This window comes from Oryx dammah, unplaced genomic scaffold (assembly GCF_014754425.2).
Source record: "Oryx dammah isolate SB20612 unplaced genomic scaffold, SCBI_Odam_1.1 HiC_scaffold_1, whole genome shotgun sequence".
NCBI classification, from domain to species: domain Eukaryota; kingdom Metazoa; phylum Chordata; class Mammalia; order Artiodactyla; family Bovidae; genus Oryx; species Oryx dammah.
In genome coordinates, this window is record NW_024070185.1 from 38,055,707 (window position 1) to 38,077,742 (window position 22,036).

At 33.5% G+C, this 22,036-nt stretch overlaps 1 protein-coding gene across 2 annotated transcripts in view; it reads left to right on the plus strand.

Annotated features, from left to right (window-relative positions):
- LOC120864157 (uncharacterized protein KIAA2026) overlaps positions 1–22,036 on the plus strand; it is a 104,710-nt gene that overhangs the window by 48,061 nt on the left and 34,613 nt on the right. For both annotated transcript variants that reach the window (XM_040241041.1, XM_040241128.1), the window contains exons 3-4: positions 4,210–5,627; positions 16,581–16,660. In XM_040241041.1, the coding sequence (XP_040096975.1) occupies positions 4,210–5,627; positions 16,581–16,660 (1,498 nt within the window). The remainder of the gene's footprint in view (positions 1–4,209; positions 5,628–16,580; positions 16,661–22,036) is intronic.

The window sequence follows — 22,036 nt, forward strand, 5'->3', positions numbered from 1 at the left end:
AACATGCCCGTTTTATATTTTGTTTCATTAACTGAAGTTTTTGAGATGAATTCTCGTGAAGGCTTTAGGACCCCAATTTTTCTATGTAGAGAAGATTTTGAAGTGTGTAGTTTCTTCAGTAAATACAGGTTTATTCAGATTTTCGTTCTTGTGTCAGTTTTGTTAATTTGTGTTCTTCAAAAAACTTGCTTATTCATTAAAATTATCTCTTGGCATAAAATTTCTTACAATAAACATTGTAGTATCTATATCTGTAGAATCTATAGGATTAAATTATAGAATCTATAAACTCATTTTCATTTCTGGTATTGGTTTTTTGTGTGTATGTTTTGTTTTCTCATCAGTCTTATCAGGCGTTTGTTAATAACATTTTTGAAGAACAAACATTTGAATTTAATTATTTTTCTATTTGTTTTATATCATTAATTTTTGCTATTTCCTTTCAACTTTGGGACTTTTGATTTGCTGTTTTTATCTAGTTTTTTCTTTTCTTTTAATGAATATGAATATTTTATTTTCAACTTTCCTTCTTTTCTAAATATACATTCTTATTTATAAATGCCCCTCCAAGTACTGCTTTAGTTAACATGTATCCCACCGGTTTTCATTGCTATGTGTTTTTCCTTCCATATTTCTGGTTCTACTAATGTGCATGTTTAAAGTCTGTTACTTTAGTCCCTACCTTGAACTTTCACATGCCTCATTAACTTATTAAAGCCTAATCAGTATTTTTACCATCTTCCTGATTAATACAAGGACCTTGAAACACTATTAAATTTAATCATCTCTCACACAGCTTATTTGCTATTGTTATAATATATTTTAATTTTATCTTGTCTTCCTTTTAAATTCCACAAAGCACTTTTATCATTATTTTATGCCCTATCTGTATAGATTAACCTATATATTTCCAATTTCTCACTCTTTTCCCATCTCTAATCATCAGTCCAGTATCACTGACCTTTCTTCCACTTGAGGTAAATCCTTTAGCATTTCCTTTGGCTGAGGTTCTGTTCATCACAAATATGACATTTTTGTTTGAAAATATCTATATTTTTGTCATTTTTGAAAGATACTTTTGCTCTGAATGGAAATTTACATTGATAGTTATTTTTTAAGTACATTAAAGATATTCCATTGTCTTCTGGCTTCCATGATTTCTGTTGAGTTAACTATAAATCTTTTAAGTTCTTAGTTTCCATATTTACTCATTTTCTTCAGTTCTTTTTCATACTACCTTGCCATTTTAAAATAATCTCCTCTTTACCCATGTTTTCAGTTTCTTTTCACCAGACCTATTTTCCACCTCCTAAATTTCCCATATCTGTAGTATTTTTAGAAGTCATACTTTTTTTCCTGAGCCTCACAATAACTTCTTTCCTTTTATATTTTGGGGTGTTTTTTTTTTTTAACTCATTCCTTGTCATTGTATCCGTGTGGGAGTTCCTTAAGATCCAGTTACAAAGTGCATTGCCTTAGAGATTTAATTTTTTTCTGTTCAAGTCATGAAACTACATTTTGACATGAAACTACGTTAAACTTTTCTGAGCACCCAGGAAATGTGAATGTGGGCAATAAATCCACATTAGTCAGCTTACAGTTATAAATTCTTAGAAGAGATTTTATTTTTTTCCATCCACCACTCCTGTTATGAAGACAGTTTTCCTTTCAGGCCTTTAGTTGGGGCCAGAAGAAGGGACTATTATTGCTAGTACACCTTTCTGCTAATTCTGTGGGCTTTTGGAATCTCAGCTTTGTACTAGGGAAGCCAAATTCTACCATCCCACCACCACCCCCATTCAATGAAAAACTGAAACTCCTCAAAACTATAAGCACTTTTGAAAAAAAAATTTTCTTGCTAAAATGTCTAACATTGTTTGGATATTTAGATGTAATTAATATACTTAAATGCCAAATCACACATTTTATATGTTTCTCTATTAACTTCTTTAATGAACCAGGCTACTTGATCAGATAATTTGTTTTATCAGTAATAGCAAGGTAGTTGTAGTGTGACCTCTCAGCCAGAAATGTAAAAGTAGGCTTTTTCAATAAAATGAGAAGTCCCAATACTGCTAAAATAGTGTTCTTACTGTGTTTTAACAGATTATAATATGATGTTAGGCTGTTTTTTAACAGAAAAATAGCCAATGTCAGACATTATACCTCAGTGTTCATTTAGAGTTCATGAATTAGTCACATCTTTATATATCTATTCTAGAGGAAGAGTTCACTCTTGAAAAATCAGAAATAAGAGAAGTTATTACATTTCCCCCCCTTTGTTGTCATATTGTAATGTCTCTCCTAAAACCTTATATGCTCCAGTTTTTTTAAATACAGATTTATTGTATCACACACCATAGAATTTACGTATTTAAATATAAAATTCTTTTGTTTTTTGTATATTCACAGAGTTGTACACACATCACTACAGTCAATTTTAGAACATTTCGTCATCTAAGACAGACTATTAAGATACTTCCCATTTTCCACACCTTTTCAATCCTAGGAAACCTCTGATCTACTTTCTGTCTCTGTACATTTCTGGACATTTTATATAAGTGGAATTATACAATATGTGATATTTTGTGGGTTACTTCTTTCATGTAGTAGTACGTTTCAGAGTTCATCCATATTGTAACATATCAGCACTGTATATTTTTTATTGCCAAATAATATTGCATTGTATGGATATGCCACTTCTTATTAATCCATTTGACAGTTGATGGACATTTCATATTTCTACTCTTTGGCCATTTTAAGTAATTCTACTATGATCATTCATGTACAGGTTTTTGATATTTTCATTTCGCTTGGACATGTACCAAGGAGTAGGATGCCTGGGTCACATGTTTAACTTTTTGAGGAACTGTTAGACTACCTTCCAAAGCATCTGTACCCTTTACAGTGTGTGAGGGTGCCAGTTTCTCCACATTTCTCAGAGTACAGTAATCATCTTAGTAGGCATGAATTGGTATCCTATTTTGGTTTTTGATTTACATTTCTTGAATGCATAATGATGTTGAGCATCTTTTTATTTGCTTATTATTCATTTGTATGTCTTCATTGGAGAAATTATTCTTTGTCCATTTTTAGTTGGGCTATTTTATCCTTTATTATTATATGTGTTCTTTCATTTTCTAGTTACAGATCTCTTAACTAGATACATGATTTTGAAAAAATTTTCTCCCATTCTGTCGTCGTCTTTTCACTTGATGATGTCCTTTAAAAGCACAAAAAGCTTTAGTTTTGATGATGTCCACTTCATCATTTTTCCTTATGTCACTGTGCTTTTGGTGCCATATCTAAAAACACATTGCCTAATGCAAAATCACAAGACTTCTTTTTATCTAATTTAATTTTTTATTTAAGAAAATTTAAAGCATTACCCATAAAGAAAAATTTTTGTTTGTTTTTACAGTTTCAACGTGAGGAAATTTTTAAGGGGAAAAAAACACTCATAATCTCACTGACCTAGGAGCCATTTATGTTTGGAATATTGTCATTTCCTTATTAGTATGTGCATATACTTATTATTGATACTCTTTGTTAAGTGCTGTGTTCTGATATTTTTTGTGTTTATAGATGATATTCATAATTTTAATTTAAAGGCTATATAACATAGCCAGCTTATTTTCCAGCTGTGTAATACAACTTCTTTATAGTTCTTTTTTTTAATATAGAACTCCAGTTAACACTGACAGACATGTAACTCTTTAGGCATGGAATTATGGGATTAAAGGATGTAAACATCTTTATAGTTCTTATATGACATCATATTGCTTCTAGAAAACATTAAACTGTGCTTTTGTTTGCTGCTAAGTCACTTCAGTCGTGTCCGACTCTGTGTGACCCCATGGACGGCAGCCTACCAGGCTCCTCCATCCATGGGATTCTCCAGGCAAGAGTACTGGAGTGGGTTGCCATTGTGGTTTTGTTTAGTAAACAGTTAAAATTTTTGTCCATTTATTTTGAAGTTGATGGACTTGTGATTTGAATTTTACTTTTGAGTGGCAATGTCAGTGATAATCCTCCATCCATAAAACTCAGTATCAATTTGTATGTGTATTTCTTCATCTGAAAAAAAAAAAGTACATCTAAACTGGAAAGCCTTGTTGTCTGAAGATAAATATGACATACTTAAAATTGAGTATTTTATGGTATCCTCTATTTTAAATAGTAATAATATAATTTGTTAAATTTTTTTAGGCTTCGGGAGCAGGAAAGAAAAGAAGCAGAAGAAGCTAGTCAAAAGGAAATAGAAGAATGGGAAAGAAAACTTCTAGCTCAAGCAGCTCCAACTTGTATGGAGACGATGTGGGAAATTCCAGCTATTGGGCATTTCCTTTGTTTAGCCCAGCAAATTTTAAATTTGCCAGAAATAGTCTTTTACGAATTGGAACGTTGTCTTCTGATGCCTCAGTGTAATGCTTTTCTATCTAAAATAATGACTTCTCTATTAAGTCCTCCCCATCGCAGACCTACCTTACATCGAAGACCTACTTTGCCTTATAGGACCTGGGAAGCAGCACTGAGACAGAGAGTGCAGCAGTGGTACACAGCTGTAGGGCAGACAGAAAATCCTGACAGCTGTGCTGAAAAACTTGGGCTGTGTCCTCAGTTTTTTAAAGTTCTTGGAGAAGTTAATCCATTGGAAGAAAAACCTTTTCATGAGCTACCTTTCTACCAAAAAGTATGGATACTTAAGGGTCTTTGTGACTTTGTGTATGAAACACAAAAGGAAGTTCAAGATGCTGTACTTGGGCAACCTATTCATGAATGCAGGGAAGTTATTCTTGGTTATGATTATTTGGAGAATGCTTATGTACATTTTCCACAGTTCTGTGGTGCAGATGTACGGATTTACAAACAAAGACCTTTTCAGGCCCCAGAATTTCCAATTCCACCCATTAAAATACAAAGAGTACCTCGGATTAAACTGGAGAAATTGAAGTGTGACTATGTGAGTGCAAGTAATGGAGAGCATAGGTGTAGTAGAGAAGCCCTGCCCTCTGCCTTCAGAAAAGAGCAGGAAATTAATTTTGATCCAACCTGCTGCCCTGCTAAAATGAACTTAGATAATCATGACATCTCTGTTGAAACAGAAGTGAAGTCTAACTGTGAAATTAGAATTCGCAGGCCCTGTGAAATGAATATAACTGATTGTTGTAAAGAAAATTTAGAGAAACCGAGAAGTCCAGGGGAGGTTACTAGCTTTGGAGAGCCTCTCAGTCCAGGTGAAATAAGGTTTATAGAAAATCAGGAAAAATACGGTGAAGCTTCCAGAGTAAAGCTTGAACCCAGTCCGTTAAAAGAAAATGCTCTGAAATCTTGCCAGATACATGTAAATGGAAGCCACAGTGATCATCCAGACATTAACTGCCACAAAGTTGTAAGGGATATTCTATTAGAACAGTCACTGCAGAGCCACAAGAAACTTAAACTAACTAAAATGAGGGCAAAAAAGAAGAAAAAGAAAAAAAAGAAATTGAAAGATATTTTGAATGAAAACTTACAGAGAAAGCGCGAAAGTCTTCATTCCCTTCCATTCAAGTCTTACAAACCTGAGATCCAAAATAAGTTACTGATCATCAAAAAGAAAGCAAAACACAAGAAGCACAAATCTGGTAAGCTGACACAAATGGGCAACGATTACATTTTAGCATACTTCAAGTAGTTCTTTCAATTAGGCATCATGGAAGGCTCTGATTGACAAAATGAAATATATTTTGTGTGTGTGTGTGTGTGTGTGAAAAGTTTTATATTAGTCCCCGTAATTAAAACCCGGAGCAGAAGAAGTTTTACATACTAGCAACAACAAAATACCGATGTAATATATTTGAATTTAATTCTCAGTTGAAAATCTTTGAACATTCTCTGGACCAGTTTCTCCATAAGTGATCCTTGCCATCCTTTTTAAGAAGTGTTTTTTTCCCCACCTTAAGGGCAGTTCCGTGCAGTGGACAAAGCACTGATGTCAGGACCTAGCATTCCTAAAACTAAAGTTCATAGCAACTAGCTTCTTAAACTAAGGCAAGTTAGAGTCTCTTTCTGGGTCCTAGTTTTTTCCCACATTATATATTTTTAGCACTCTGGAAAGTTCTCTTAGTATATATTTTCATATCCAGAAAAAATGTTGTCTATAAGGAAAAAATTACATCAACTTAATAACTTATGGGCTTCCCTGGTGGCTCAGATAGTAAAGCGTCTGCCTTCAATGCTGGAGACCCACGTTCGATCTCTGGGTCAAGAAGAGCCCCTGGAGAAGGAAATGGCAACCCACTCCAGTACTCTTGCCTGGGAAATTCCATGGACAGAGGAGCCTGGTAGGCTACAGTCCATTGGGTTGCAAAGAGTCGGACATGACTGAGCAACTACTTTACTTTAATAACTTATGAAGCTTATTTGTTTTAAGGGTTTGTAAGTTTGTCTTACACCAAATTTAAGTACTCATTGTATTTGTCACAAGCCTGTTTGAACGTTAACAACAAGAAAATCTTACGAATAAAGTTTTCAGTGAGTGATTGCGCTGCATTTTAAATTAGTCAGGTGCTTTTGCTTTTCCTGTTGTTTGCCATTTAATCAATTTTTGTCTCAGTTACCAATAGGATGGATGAGATAAAAGCTTCTTTTAATTAACCCTAAGAAAATGTTGCCTGATTGGGAAAAGCTTGAATGTTTTACAGAAACAAGTTGCGGTTTATCATCATTTGTGGGTTTCAGTTTTTTACTCTTTCCCTCAGTAACAAAGATAATTAAGATTTGACAATAACTTAATGAGTTGGCAAATAAGGGAAGTGAACTTTGTTTAGTTGATATATTTGCTGTTATACCTTAGTTGTTTAAATCACTAAATACAATTAAATACTTTTAAATGTGTATGTAATATATAATTGATAAAGAAATAGTATAAAATTTACCATCAAGAACAGGCTTAATTTGTTGAACTAAAAATTGCAGAGTGATCCACAATGATCTATATGATAAAAAGGTACAGTTTTTTTTAAGGTAACTCTCAGTAATAAATCCATTAAATTTTACAAGCAATCCATTAGGCTATGTAAATTTATTTTGACTGATTTACCAAGTTCTCTTTGAAATGTTAGCCTCTAAAATAGTAAGTAATATTTTTAAATTTAAAAACTTTTTTCACTTCTAAAGTATGTAGTTTTATTAATACCATTGTCACCTAAAACCTTCTAAGTGTTCATTTATGACCTACTATTCATGTGTTCAAATGTAATTATGACTTATTTATGATGGTTTATAGAATAGATATTGATGGTAGCTCCTATACAGACTACCAATTGCAAAAGAAAAGCATTAGCTCCTGAGGACTGAATTAAAAGGAGTTTATATTGTAAACACACAAAGTGTTGCTACAGTTTTTAAATGAAAGTTTGGAGTGTGTGTAGGTCAGATATAAAATCTGTGGGAGTTGCATGTCCAGTTCTAGACAAGTATATGAAAAAAACTCGAAAGCAAATTCAGTGAGTACTTGTGCATGCTCTCAGAGCCTGTTGTTGGGAAGAAAAGGCTTTCAGCATGAAGTAGAAGAAAATAATGCACTTGCCTATATACTTTCTCTTTTTTTCTTCAGAGCAAATTTTAGAAAGTCAGTTTTCCATGACAAAAATACTAGCATCTGGCTAATACACTTTTCCTCTCCCTTGTTAGTACTGAGTAAGCATAGACCAATTATTTTTCTTCATTGGACACTAAACTTCTTACTATCATAACAGTATTATATAAAATGATATAACAACAAAACATTTATTTTACATCATTCTGTATACTTGTCTTTCTGATACTTTGCCCTGAGCTTTTTTTTTTTTAATTAGATATTCAACTTCAGGGCCTTTTATAGTTGGTTTTGGGCATATCCTAATCCAGTGTTTTCTTTCTTACTCTTTAAAAGTGAGCCTCATGGTCATAGGTTTAGGAACTTGTCCTCTTATAGATTCACATTTTGCATTAATACAGGTCCACAATGCAGCTTACAAAACTTTGTACCAGATATTTCAGAAATTTTCAGATTTTAGAAGGGTATGCATGTAATGTTTATTAAATAACATCCCCAGTGGACCTTAGGGCCACCCTGTAATCAAATGTATAATTTCTACAGGAAAATGTATGAATAGTCTAAATGAGATGAAGACTGTAAAGAACCTCATAACACTTGATCATGTTTTGATAGAAGTTGTTTTTAAAATTTTAGTTTTCAGAAACTTTTGGACTTCAGAATTACACATATATGATTCTCAGCTGGTGTATTAAGGACTCCAGAAAATCTTGAAGAAAACTGTTTAGTTTTGTTTAACCTAGTATTTTTCAAGTTTACTTGAATACAGAACTGCCGGGGTCCAGCCCCAGTGGATCCAGGGAATTCGAAGTGGGGATGGAGTCAACGAGGAAAAACTTATTTATTTAGAAATATAAAGAGAGGTTAGGAAAGACTAGTGTAGTAGAAAATTTAGAGGAGGAGAGAGGCTGTATTCCTTTGTTTACATAGAAAGCCAATAAAGCCCTGAGACAAGGGACTTGAACCATCTACGTAGGGCCACAGGCGCCCGCTTGAATAGCAGAGGGTGCCCCGCATTGGGCAGTCTCTCGTGTGGGTCTTAGAAGCCCGGGCAAATAAGTAGACACAGCTAGCCTCTAAGCCCCAGATGGGAATCAGCCAGAAAATAGAGTAAGAAAGAAAAGAATACATGGGGGAACCAGTCTTTCCAGTGACTGGTCCATCCTTTATTGTCCAGAAAAGCTTTTTATACTTTTGATTGTACATAGAGATCAATGGATAATACAAAATTATGCAGTGTCAGCAGCCCTGACTCTTATTGAGACCAGGCTTTCTCTCTGCATACCTAGCTGTATACACAAGTCTTAGGTGATTTGCATCATCTTCTGGTCAGGAAGCCTATTAGCATTTTATGGCCCTTTTCTGATAAGGTCTGTCAACCAGAAAACTTATTTGCCTTAAAAGTGTTGTTCTTTCCAAAGTCTGGTGCCACTCTCAGAAAGCACTAAATAAAGTTACATTCTTATATAGCAAGGACACAACAATTTATAACAAGGAAAGAGGAGTACAGTGATTTATAACAAAGAGAAAGTTCACTAACTCAAAAGTCTAGTGTTGCTAACATCAAAACTAGTATATTCCTTTTTCTATATCCCAATTACATTGATTAATATCCTCCAGGTGCCTAAAAGATAAAGAATATGAAGGCCTGGCAGCAGTCATTGACTCAACAGTGAAACCCATCACCAGTATAATTTTTAGCTCTTTAGAAAAGGCTCTATATCTTTAAGATGTTTTAAGCTTCATGCCTCTCGCGGTTGGGGGCCTGTAAACAATCACAAGTTGTAAAAGGCTCTAACTGTCAGGCAAGTTAGAGAGCCATCAGAGGGATTTGAGCTGAGACACTCCTTTCATATGCAGGAGACCAGTTGGAGCTCTAAGTTAACTTTTTCCAGAGAAAGGTGGTCGAGGATAGCCCCCTGTAATGTCAGAAGAGTATAGTATAGCAGACAATAAACAGTCAGATTTTGGTTTCGGGGTAGATGTTCAGGCAGAGGACCCCTTGAGACCTGACTCACCTTCCCCCGTCAGGTCTCTCCGCATGACCTTGTCATGGGTGGGATCTCCCGTGCTGGGTCCCGGCACAGAACTTTTTTTCAAGTAATAATATTCTGTAGAACAGCAGTCCCCAAGCTTTTTTGGCACCAGGGAAGACACTTTTTCCATGGACGGGGGTGGGAGTAGTTGGGGAGGGTGATGGGTCACGTGGTAATGGGGGTGGGCAGTGGCAGAGAAAGCTTTGCTCACTTGCCACTCGCTGTACAGCCCAGTTCCTACCAAGCCAAGACCCAGTACCAGTCCCTGCATCAGTTCCAATCTGAGGCCCAGGGGTTGGGGACCCTTGCTGTAGAATATGCTTTGGGATAAGCTGTGTCATCCATGGCTGATTTATGAACCTCTACTTAGGGTAGACTAGATGTGGTTGGTCTAGATTTATGTAGTCAGCCTGGTCCATTTTCTGTTGATTACATGTACCTGAAATTTTGGTGGACTCCTCAGGTCAGTGAAACCTTCTTATTGTAATGGCAGATGATTTTTAGTAGAAGGCACAAAGACAAATTGGGTGAAAATGATTTGCTAATTTAAGTGCACTGAGGCAGTTTTGTGACCCATAAACATTTTAGTCTATTTTCAGAATTAGACTTTTCTTTCTGCTTTTTTAAAATATAATTTTGTTTTTAATTTGTTTATGTGTGGCTGTGCTGGGTCTTTATTGTCATGCAGGCTTTTCTCTAGTTGCAGCAAGCGGAGGCTACTCTCTAGTGGCAGTGCACTGACTTCTCATTGCACTGGCTTCTCTAGTTACAGACTACAGGCTTTAGGGCACATGGGCTCAATAGTTGTGGTACACAGGCTTAGTTGCTCTGCAATATGTGGAATCTTCCCAGACCAGGGATTGAACCTGTGTCTCCTCCACTGACAGGTGGATTGTTTACCACTGAGCCATCAGGGGAGCCCTCTTTCTGCCTTGTAAATTTTGAATTTATTTTCAATTATTTAAACCTGTTCCTTATTCTTAGAAACATTACAGAATATAAAAACATTGTCATTTTCCCAATTGTGCATACTTACAGCACCAGATACTTCTCCTTCATAATACTTATTTATAAAATTTATTCTTAATAGTTGCATTTATTTCTAGGTTATTTTGATGCTTGTCTCCCCTCATTTCTATAACATCCTTGAGAATAGAAGGATTATTTTTGGTTTTGCTCCCTAATACTTAGCACAATAACTGACACATTGCATAAGAATCTATTGAATGAATAAATAAACACACACAGTATGATTCTCCAAGATATATTAATAACTAAGATTTACCATTTAACATGTATTTTCATATTCTTTCAAAGCATTTTTATTTTTGAGTAGGATTATACTATACATACCATTTTGCAGTCTGCTTTTTTCCCCACATGACAGTTTACCATGAACATCTTTGTGCAATGAATAGATCTCTGTGCCATCATTTTAAATGAGTGCCTAGGATTCTGTTATGTGTATTGTGTAGTTCATTTAACTAGCTTCCTTAATGGACATTTCGATTGTTTTCAGTAACATACTATTGTAGATTGTACAGAGCAAATAGAGTTGACTGAAGTGAGTTATAAATTTTAAAAATGAGAGGATTTTTTATAAAACCTGAAAAAATAAACAGAAATGATTCACAGTACACTGACTGTTATGAAAAAGCTTGCGGTATTTTTAAGTTATTTATTTCAACTATTTTGGTTTGGAAGGCTTTTTCCCTACTTACATGGTCATTATTTTCAACCAAATCATTTTGTGTAGTTCATCTAAACCAACTAAAATAAACAGGACAAGTATTGTTATTTTCTTATTATTGAAGAAATTAAGATTCAAAATTAGTAAATAGCCTCATTTAATAATTGTTAAGTATACAGTAAAGACCATACAATCAAAGGTCAGAGAGGATAAATCAATGTATTCAATAGTATGATTTTATAGAGGATGAAGGACTTTGAAGAATAAGGGGGTTGGGTAGATGAAAGTGGTTAATAAGTGAGCAAAACCATGGAGGTATAAATAAGCAAAGTTTCACTGAGGAAGAGTAGAGTAATTAGAGAAGAACTTAAGGAAAAAGTTGAAAAGTTGATGGTTTAGAAGGCATTTGAATGATGGAAATATGCCATTTGGGGATGATCTCTTTCTGGGTTTATGGTGCTGTTTTAGATAATTGAATCAGGAATACAGTCTGGGAAATGAGGTTGAAATAAAATATATCAAATGTATAAAAAGTAATGAGCTGCATATAGGGAATGACTGAGAAAGTAATGTAATCTACAATATTTGATTATATTGAATAATCAGATAAACCTAGGCCTGTATTTTTGAAACAGTTGTATAATTCTGTGTTAATATTACTATAGATATGTATCTTTATGGAGAAAATTCTTAGAGAACCAATTCAAGATGCCAAGATACTGGAGTGAAAGAATTGATTATATTCCATGGCCTTGTATTTTAATGCCTTCTAGTTACCCCACCCCCCAAAACCCAGTACTCTTATAATGCTTACTGTGTACCAGGCACTATTCTAAGCCTTTTAAGTCTCATCTAAGTCTTAGAATAAATAAATAAAAGTAAAATGCCAACTTAAAAATATATATATATATATTAGCCAAGATATGGACATTTAGTAAATAAAGATCATATTTAGACTTTCTGTGACTTTACAGTCTAACAGGCACTTGCCAGAATTGCTAATAATACATATGCCCTTGGGTTTCTGATTTTAACAGTGATCAGTGTCTTAGTATAGTGATCAGTGTCTTAGTATTCATTCACATCAGAATCCCTAAAATGAAAGTACTGAGATAGAAGTATGTGTGTTGAATAGTTTTTAAATATGAGAATGCTGGATCTAGGAGCATTGAAGTGGAGGTCTGAGTAGTTCAGGGAGCCAAGGAGTGAATACAGGCAGGGATACCAGGTGAAGATAAAAATGAAGAGTAAGAGACTGAGGAAAGAGTTGGATTGGGAATGATAGTCACCTTAATTTTTCTGATGAAGTGTATCTCCTTATTCTTGACTACAGTTCTGTGCCTGTTAATAGTATAAATCTATATTTTTAATTCTATCTTTCCTTGTTAAGTTAGGCTTCCTTCTAGAGCTGATCTAAGCATAATTTTAAAAAACTTCATTAGGTTGTGCTTATATCATTAATTAGGAGGCCATATTTAGGTTTCCTTTTCCATTTTGAGGTACATGTTGATACTTTTTGCCATGTCTATGTTTTAGGCTCAGGAATTGTGTTGAAATTCTTTGTATGCTTTAAATTGACTTTTGACAGTTATATTTTATGAGACCGGGTGACTTAGGCCAATGGGTGTAAAACTCTGGGTATGATCAAGTAAGCCCCCTGGGGTGGGGGAAGTATGTAACTTGCCCTCTATATAACTTGTTTTTTAGTCATTTCCAGCTCTATGACCCTATGGACTGTATAGCCTGCCAGACTTCTCTGTCCATTGGTTTCCCAGGCAAGGATACTGGAGTGGGTTGCCCTGGAGCAAAAACAGATTACCAAATAAAGGCTGTGTGGTTTTATAGTATTCCATTCTCCATTTTAAAAGCAATAATTAATGAACAGTAACAGTTAATTTTTATTGATGAATATAGAAAACTTTGTATTCATATTGTTCCATTGAGGACAAAGATATTAAGTAATAGTGAATATGCAGATCTTATAACCCTAATTAAAGGAATGTTCTGAAACCAGTCAAATACAAATTACATCCCTGCAGAAAGCCTGAAAAAATGCAGTATTTTACCATAAAAAGAGCACAGCTTTGAAGTGAGACATATCTAGTACAAGTATGTGCTTCAGTGCATGTTAGTTATAAGTTCTCTGTTAATTTATTTACCTGATTATAGCCTGTTTATTTCTCTGTGAAAAATGAGCTAATACTTATCTTGCTGTAATTTCACAAAAATTAATGGAATAGTGAATGCATGGTACCCAGCATGGTGTCTGGCACATGGTAGGAATCAATAAATGGTAACTATGATTTTTAAGAGGTTAGAATTACATAATGGAAAAAGCATGAACTTTGGAGTTAAGAGGCCCTGGCTGTGGGGATTACTTATTATAGTGTAACACTTAAGTAAGTTAAAAACCTTTTGATCTTCATTTATCCCACATTAAAATGGAGGTTTTGCCTACTTTGGAAGGTTTCTTTGAGAATTAACTGAGATAATTTATATATCACCTTACTGACACTTAGTAAGTGCTCAGTAAATGTTAGTTTCCTTCCTAGGTCATGTTGTGAAACTCTTTGGCAAATTGTGTAAATTATTTACATTCTATTATAAAGTAGATTCAGAATTGTAAACAGTTAACCTGCCTCCCTTTCCCTATCCCCAAACTGAACATTTCTGATGAAGAGTAGGATTCTTATATTTAAGGATCTTAACTTGTATACAAAATGAATAATGGGATTTTTGTTGTCAGTAATTCCCAATCTAGTAAGGAAGAGAAACATATAAACAGATAATTGTAACACTGTATGGTAAGTGTTACATTAATTGATATATGTACAAAGTTGAATGGTAACAGAGAACATCAGAACAGGAATAATTAAAATGAAGGAGTAAGTTAATAAATTGAAGAAGGTTGAAAAATAATTAACATTTTGTTTAAACTCTTATCACAACGTCTATCTAAGGCAGATGAGAACCACTAACATGTGTTGATGATTTACCCTGTGCCTGATAGTAGTCTAAGCTCTTAGCATGCTTTAACTTGTATAATTCTCACAAAGTTGGAAATATTATTCCTGTTTTAGTGAAGCTGCACAAGGAAATAAAATAATTTGCTCAAGGTCTTGCAGCTTGTAAGTGGTTAGAGCGGAAATTCCAATCCAGGTAGTTTAATTCCAAAACTCCCAATACTAATTCCAGTTTCTAAATAACATTTAAGTTATCTAAATGACATGATGAAAGGAGGTTCCCAGTAATCACCTCAGCTGCTTAATTTATTTAAATAGAGTGGTTGTTAGAGTTAATTGAGAATTTATTATGTAAGTTTGGTGTTTCTGTGGCAATAATATCAAATTAATTGGAAATACAAAAAATGTCCTCTGTTGTGCTTGTAAATAAGTAAATACAAAATCAAATTATTTTTAAAAAGCTAGTTAGAAGCGTTCTGAGGGGTGGGGAATAGGAATGAGGAAGGATTTCATTTCCTTCAAACTGTCTTAAGTCAGCAAGCAATTAAATCTTTTCCTGTAAACTTTCGATAATAGTAAAGATAGCATGTCTCAGAGGAGAGACATTTTGGTGTTCAGATCCATCAGTCCACTTGAGAGTTACCTATTGCACCCAGTTTAGAAATCAGTTATTAGCTGTATTATATAGTAAGATAGTGCTCAGTCATGTCCAGCTCTTTGTGGTCCCCATGGACTGTAGCCTGCCAGGCTCCTCTGTCCATGGGATTTTCAAGGCAAGAATACTGGAGTGGATTACCACTTCCTATTCCAGGGGATCTTCTGGACCCAGGGATTGAACCCACATCCCTTGCGTCTCCTGCATTGACAGGTGGATTCTTTAGCAGTAGCACCACCTGGGAATCACTTCTCGGATATTGCTAAAGCAGCCCACCCACTTACCTATTTTTGTATAAATTTAGTTCTAATATTTGTACTGTGTGAGCACATAAGCAAATAAGAGTAATGAGAAAAGAAAATATATGTTAGGTTCTTAAATTTAATTGAAAGCAAAAGTCAGTAGCAGGTTGTTACCTATTAGAGCAAAACACTAAAACCCTTGTGAATCTCAGCAGTTGAAAATTTGCAGTAGTTCAAGTGTGGTATACTTGGATTCTATTGAGTCAAAGTTAGAAATGATTCAAATTATAGTTCTGTGATCTGATTTTACAAATACAAAAGAAAATACAACTATATTGTAAACTAGAATATGCTTATGACTTGAATAAAATGTGCTATCAGATTGATTGTTTTCATGCAAAATCATATCTATTAAGAAAATATTTAGAAAAGAACAATAGGAATTATTTAGTATAGCAATTTTCTCTTTTGAAAAAATAGTTTTTAAAGTGATTTTAGCATACAAATGATTGTGAGCTAAAATTAATTTTTTATTCCCTTACTTTGTAAACTTTTGGAGGGCAAGGTTTCCATTTTATAATTCTTTGTTGTCCCCATAAATTGTACTTGTGTCTCCTGTTTGTTAAATAATTTATTAATTGATTTTGCCAATTATAAATGGGGAAAAACATTTACTTTAATATGTTCCTTAAAATAAGATAGAGGCTGTATGTATGCAAGTATTTCTTTAGTCTGCTTAAATACATATTATAGATTATATATACTTTATGCTATAAACTGAAATTCTTTAAGAATATGGATTTATTTTTCCCTGTGGTTTCTGATTGCACAAATGGTGAGGTGCACTTTAAAGGGAAATGTTTACCTTGTTTTAAAACTGGTTATTAAATACTGCCAACAGCAGCCCATTAGGGGAGTGCAGAGCTAAAGAGATAGAAGGAAAATCTTGTTTCCTAAGCTGAGAAGATTTTCACATTAGGTCGAATAAAGAATATATAGTCTTCAGAATATATTTCTGTACAAGTTCCTGACTACAGAAGTCGTTGTTAAAGGTAAGGTTTTTTTTCCCTTATGTAACCTCATTTTAAGTTGTGAGTTATATTTTAACTAAGCGGTAGTAATATGACTTTTTATTTTCCAAATCTTATTGTAATTAATTCTGGTACCATGCAACACATTAGAGATTATAATAGTTTGGCTGTTAAGAAAACACCATTTGTTAATATGTCTGTTATGGGTAGTTACCGTTTGATATTTGCTTTTGCTGGGGCTTGTTTTGATTCATTTTTATTTGACTCACTAGAAGCCATCTGTTAGTTATAATTTAACTTTCAAGGTTCTATGTAATTTGCTTTTTGTTAATGAAATGCTATAAACAGCATTATGAAGCTTTTCTCTTTTAATCTTGAAAGGAAAAAAATCCATATCTAAAAAAGCAATCACAAAGAAGAGGAAAACTGTCACAAAGTCACCTACTGTACCAGAATTTCAGGTAAATGTTTCAATTTTGTCTCAAAGTTTTTCAGTTTAATTTTTTATATCTGTGTTTACATTGTTCCTCAAGAGACTGGCCAAGTTCCACCATAACACACAATACTTCAATGAAATATTTCCAACTATGACTTTTCCCCTGCAAGTGCAGACATAGCAATGATTTAATCTGCTAGTATTTCAGAAATTTTTACCTCTCTTTTTGTCTTGATATTTAAAAAATCTGTGGTTTGTTTATGCTATGCTATCTTATAGAAGTGGTTTAATAGAACTATGTTAAACTGTTAACTACAGTGTAGCATATAGTGTATGTGTGTGTATATACATATATACACACACACACATATATATATAAATGTGTTAAATGAAAGTCTTCCAAGAACAAACTCTAGTTTGTACATGCTAATATTGCCTAGGTAATCTATTTTAATTTGTTTGGGCACTGTAGAAATGATAGATTTATTAACTTAAAAAACAGTGTTTTTTTTTTAACACAGCTATATATGAACTTCAGAGAGACTATTAACTGAATGGTTTTTAAACATTTCTGCAAAAAGAAAAAAAGTACTTTTATGTTCTGCTGTGTGATTATGTGAAGAGTTTTCTGTTTGAAGCTGATACTGGAATAAGCAGAGAAGTTTACCTTAATTAAATAATATTTTTATTTTCTACTTTATAAAAGATGAGTTTTCTACAACAAATGACTTTCTAAAAATTTTCTTCTAGTAGTGTGTCCTATCTATTTCTGGTTTAGGTGATAAAACTAACAATTCCAAAAAATATAAGTGATGTTAAAATGTAACAAAAAAGAAAATAAAGGAGTAATAACTGAAAATATTGATAATATGTAATATGAGTTTAACAACTACATATATCCAAAAATGTAGACACATCCTTTTTTTTTTTTAAGTAAAATTTCTATTTTAGAAGTGTTTTTTTTTAATGGAAGTTAATAACTGGTCAAATTTAATACTTTTAAATGAACAATAAAGAAAATAGATATGTTTTTCTCTTAGTATTTTAGAATATTTTTAATGACATCCTTAGGATGAATAATTTCTACAGAATCCTTTTATATAAAGTAACCCTGGTTTCAGCATATTCCATAAAAAGAAAAAAAAGTATTTGCTGTTTATTTAGAGACCTTTCTACCATTGCCTGTGAGCCTTATTTAATGCTACAAGAGTATATGGTTATTCATTCTTCCACTGATTTCTTGCTTCTCCCACTTATTTTTTTTCCTTAATACCCCAAAGTATTCATCCTGGGAATATGAATCTCAAGACAGATCTGGTCCATTGTTGATATTTGCCTTCATCCCTATATTAAACTGATGATTTTTATATGTAGTAAGTAACACTGCATAAAGTAATTGTTTTTTTTTAATTGAAGGTGGTACTCATTAGTGAGGCATGAAAATTAATTTAGTATATTACATGGCCAGCATTTCTTTTTTAAGCTAACACAGTTAAAATAGAAGTTTTAAGAGTGTGTCAAATATAGTAAAGGTAATGTTATTTCATAAAACTTTGGTTTCCATTGTGTGTGTTTACTGACATGCAGTGTAAAATGTATTTTTGACCATGAGTTCTGGGCAAAAAAGTATGAAAAACACTGTCTTAAGTGATGCTTTTAGTTAGTTACTGACCATTTGCTTACCACTCAGAAACTGAAGGTCAAAAGTACATGTTTTTCTGAATTGAACTGTTTAAAATAAACAACATCCTCTTCCTGGTTCTTAAGGTTTTCTGGAAAGAGGGCAGGGCTGTGTGTTGGGGGTGGGTGGGGCTAGGGATGGGGAATAGACTTATGGGAACAGGTGTTCTTATTCCTAATTTATAATTTAAATACCATGGTAGTATTGAGGAAGAAAATTGACAGCCATCTCCCAAGAAATAGGTCATTTGCTTCAAATAAGCAAAGAATAGGAGATAATATTAGTCACTAGTAAACTTTGTTGTTACATGCGGAACTTACAGTTTTGCCTTTTAGAATAATTCTGTGATAGTTTCTTTAATTATTTGAAAGTCTTCCACATGTAAGAAGACTGGTTATTATAAAACAAGTGAATTTATTTCCTTCTCAAAAAGCTCTAACAATATGACATTTAGTACTTCAGAAACATGTCCAGGGATTAAATTGCATGAAGTTTTTTTCTTTTTTTTTTTTTAAGGTTCTGGTGAATTAAAAAAGTAAATCCTGTCTTTGACTTCAACTACTTTTTAATTTGATAGTTGTTGATTTTTTTTAGCTAGTTGAAATGGGTAAGCTTGTTTGTTTCAGGAAGAATCCATGTTTATTCATATAAACAAGTGATACCTATACCTCAGGACAAGACAGTAATCTCCCACTCCTGTTTAAAGTATACACTGTAAACAGTCAAAGGCCTGTTGTATTTATATTTGTGTGTATATTATAATGAGGCTGACCATATCTGTACCAGTTTTTCCTAGGAGTTATATCAGTGGTTCTCAAATGTTCAATGGCATAAAAAGAAACTTACACTTTTATTAAAAATGAAAAATCCTGGGTTTCATCCTCTAATGGTCCATCCTTGATTCAGAAAGTCTAGATAGATATTAGTAATCTGGACAGTGCTTAAGCGTGTAGATTCTGGAACCAAGCTACTTGGGTTAGAATGCCATTTTAGCACTAACTCTGTAACTTACTTAACTGCTCAAAGCTTCTAATTTCTCATATGTACAATGGGGTAATAATAATAGTTCCCACCTCACAAGGTTGTTATCAGGATTAAGTGATAGAACTTAATGTTTTATTATCTTATTTTTTAAATAAGCATGTCAGATGCTTCAGATAGTACTGTACTTGTGAGTAGGAAAATCAATTAATTATTGGTTAAAGAGCATCTATTACTGACCTTTACCACTTTCCCCAGCAACTTAAGAGCTTGGAATAAGTCTCAGATTTGGTCAGATTTCATCATTAATCCTACAAGTATTTGAAAAGTGAAAAACCAAGTGGTAGTATTTGCATCATTAGAGGGAAAACCTGTGCTTAGCCCTTCTTGCTGTAGTGCTTATCGGGAGTTATACATTTGGCATATAGGGGAAGTTGCCATGTTTTTACTTAGCAATAGTTTCAAAAAGTCAGGAAATATTTTTAGTCTTCAGCATGTGGGTGATTTAAGCTTTTGTGTCAGATTTAACAGTTTTACTGATTACTTTTGTTAAATTGTCTAGACTATTTTTTTGTTTTTCTATATCCGGTTTTGTAGTACAAGGAAGACTGTTAGATTGAAAAGTGAATATTGATTTTCTTAATAAAGTTAACTTTTACCAAGAATATTAATGTTTAATATTTGAAAGAGAAGCCTAATATTATGTGAATTTTCTTTTTGTGCACAGTTATAACAGAGTCATAGGAAGTATTCCTAAAACATGGTTTGTCAAGTCTCAAGATACAGTTTTAAAATAATTTAAGAACCTTATGTCATGTGTGCTTGCTCCTATTCCATGTGTGCGATTTATTCTAAAGTCTTCTTTGCAGAGAAAATCCAGAACCCAGGTGTTGACTAAGATTTATATAGAAGTATTGTTTTTCAGCATAAGCATAAACTCAACGATCCTTAACATACCTCTGAAAAAAACTGTTGCTCCATTTAACCAATGGAGAAACTAAGGGATATGAAATAAAGTACTATCCTCAATGTGACAGTTTGGGATTAAAATTAGAATTTAACTGCCTCACAGAGTTAAGGACCTTTTGATTATATTGTTATTTTGAATTGCTGCCTCTTAAAATGAGTATTTTCAGCTTCAGCGTTTTATTTCACTTTTAACATCATGGAATTTTACTTCCCCCTGAAATTTTTTTCTGTTTTTATATATTGTGCCTTGAGAGAAAGGTTTTTATTCATATAGTGGTATAAAAATATTTTATTAATCAGACTTGTCATGTTGCTCATGCCATCTTTATTTGCAGGTTTTGAAGTAATCGTTATTGCTGATATGATGATCATAAGAAGTGAGAAGGAATGTTCTGTCCTAATAATTTTAACAGATATCAATATAATTTTAGTTTAAGTATAATATAGATTTTGAATTTATACCATGCATTTAGTTTTTTGCTTATAACTTTATAATGTAATAAATTATTGGAATGTTTTATTAGAATGGTAGTGAACATGGTCCATTTTATTTGGACCTATTTATTTGGACCTATTCATTTTGACTTCTCTGCATTTCCCTTTGCTTTTTAATGTAATTTACCAAATTGTTTTACTTTTGTATGCTATCTTACTTACATTCTTTTTGGAGCAAATAAAGTAAATATCTCTCAAACCTATGGAATTTATACCTGAAGGACATAATATGTAGCTTAAAATAGTGATTTACTTTGTAATTTTTCTGAGATGTGATTATGGAGTTCTTTTGATCTCTACAGGACCTCCCCTTCTCCACTATATACACTTATTTCTATAGACTATATACACACATTTTTGCTTCTTGAGTTGGAGAGAGGGCCTTTTAATACTTAAATTTGATATGAAAGCTTAGATATAAATTAATTCCTAAAACTATAATGTGGTGCTCAGTCGTTCAGTTCTTTCTGACTCTTTGCGAGACTGTAGCCCACCAGGCTCCTCTGTCCATGGGATTTTACAGACAGTGCTGAAGTGGGTTGCCATTCCCTTCTCCAGGGCCTCTTTCCCACTCAGGAATAGTACCTGCATCTCTTAACGGCTCCTGCACTGGCAGGCGAATTCTTTACCACTGGCGCCACCTGTGAAGCTCAAAACTATAATACACGTTCAAATTATTGTTAGATTTTTTTTTTGTTTCATTTTGCTTAGAGAGAACCCTTAAAGAATATGATGTAAGAGGAAGAGGAGTCCTAGGTTCCATGGTATTTCTCTATGAGTGTGTCATCTTTGGTCACTTAATCTCTGTTCAACTAGCTTGTGTGTGAATTGGAGATACCCCTCTTTAGCCTTGGCCAAGGTTTGGACCAAATTACTTTTTTTTTTCTTTTGGTCCCTTTCAGCTCTAAAATTTATGATTTTGTGACTGTCACAAGTTGCACCAAGTGAAAGATTAATTTGAGGGAGAGTTTAACAGCCTTGAAGAGGTTCTTCCTGGGAGATAAAACTTTTCTTGTTAACCTCTGCAGTATGACTGAAAACCTTCTCTTTGAGTGTTGGCAGTTTGTCCTGACTGTAATCCAAGCTGCTGTGGAGCTTTCTTTCACCCTTGGAGGCACTAAGCCCTAGATTTTTTTTTTTCCCAAAATTTAAGGTAATGAGAAGGAGGTCTTAATAAGGTTTTTTGCTTTGTTCAAAAAAATTTATGTTCTCCTTATTAAAGTGAACTTTTCTTATTGGATTGATTGTATTTTTAAAAGCATCATTTGAAATTAA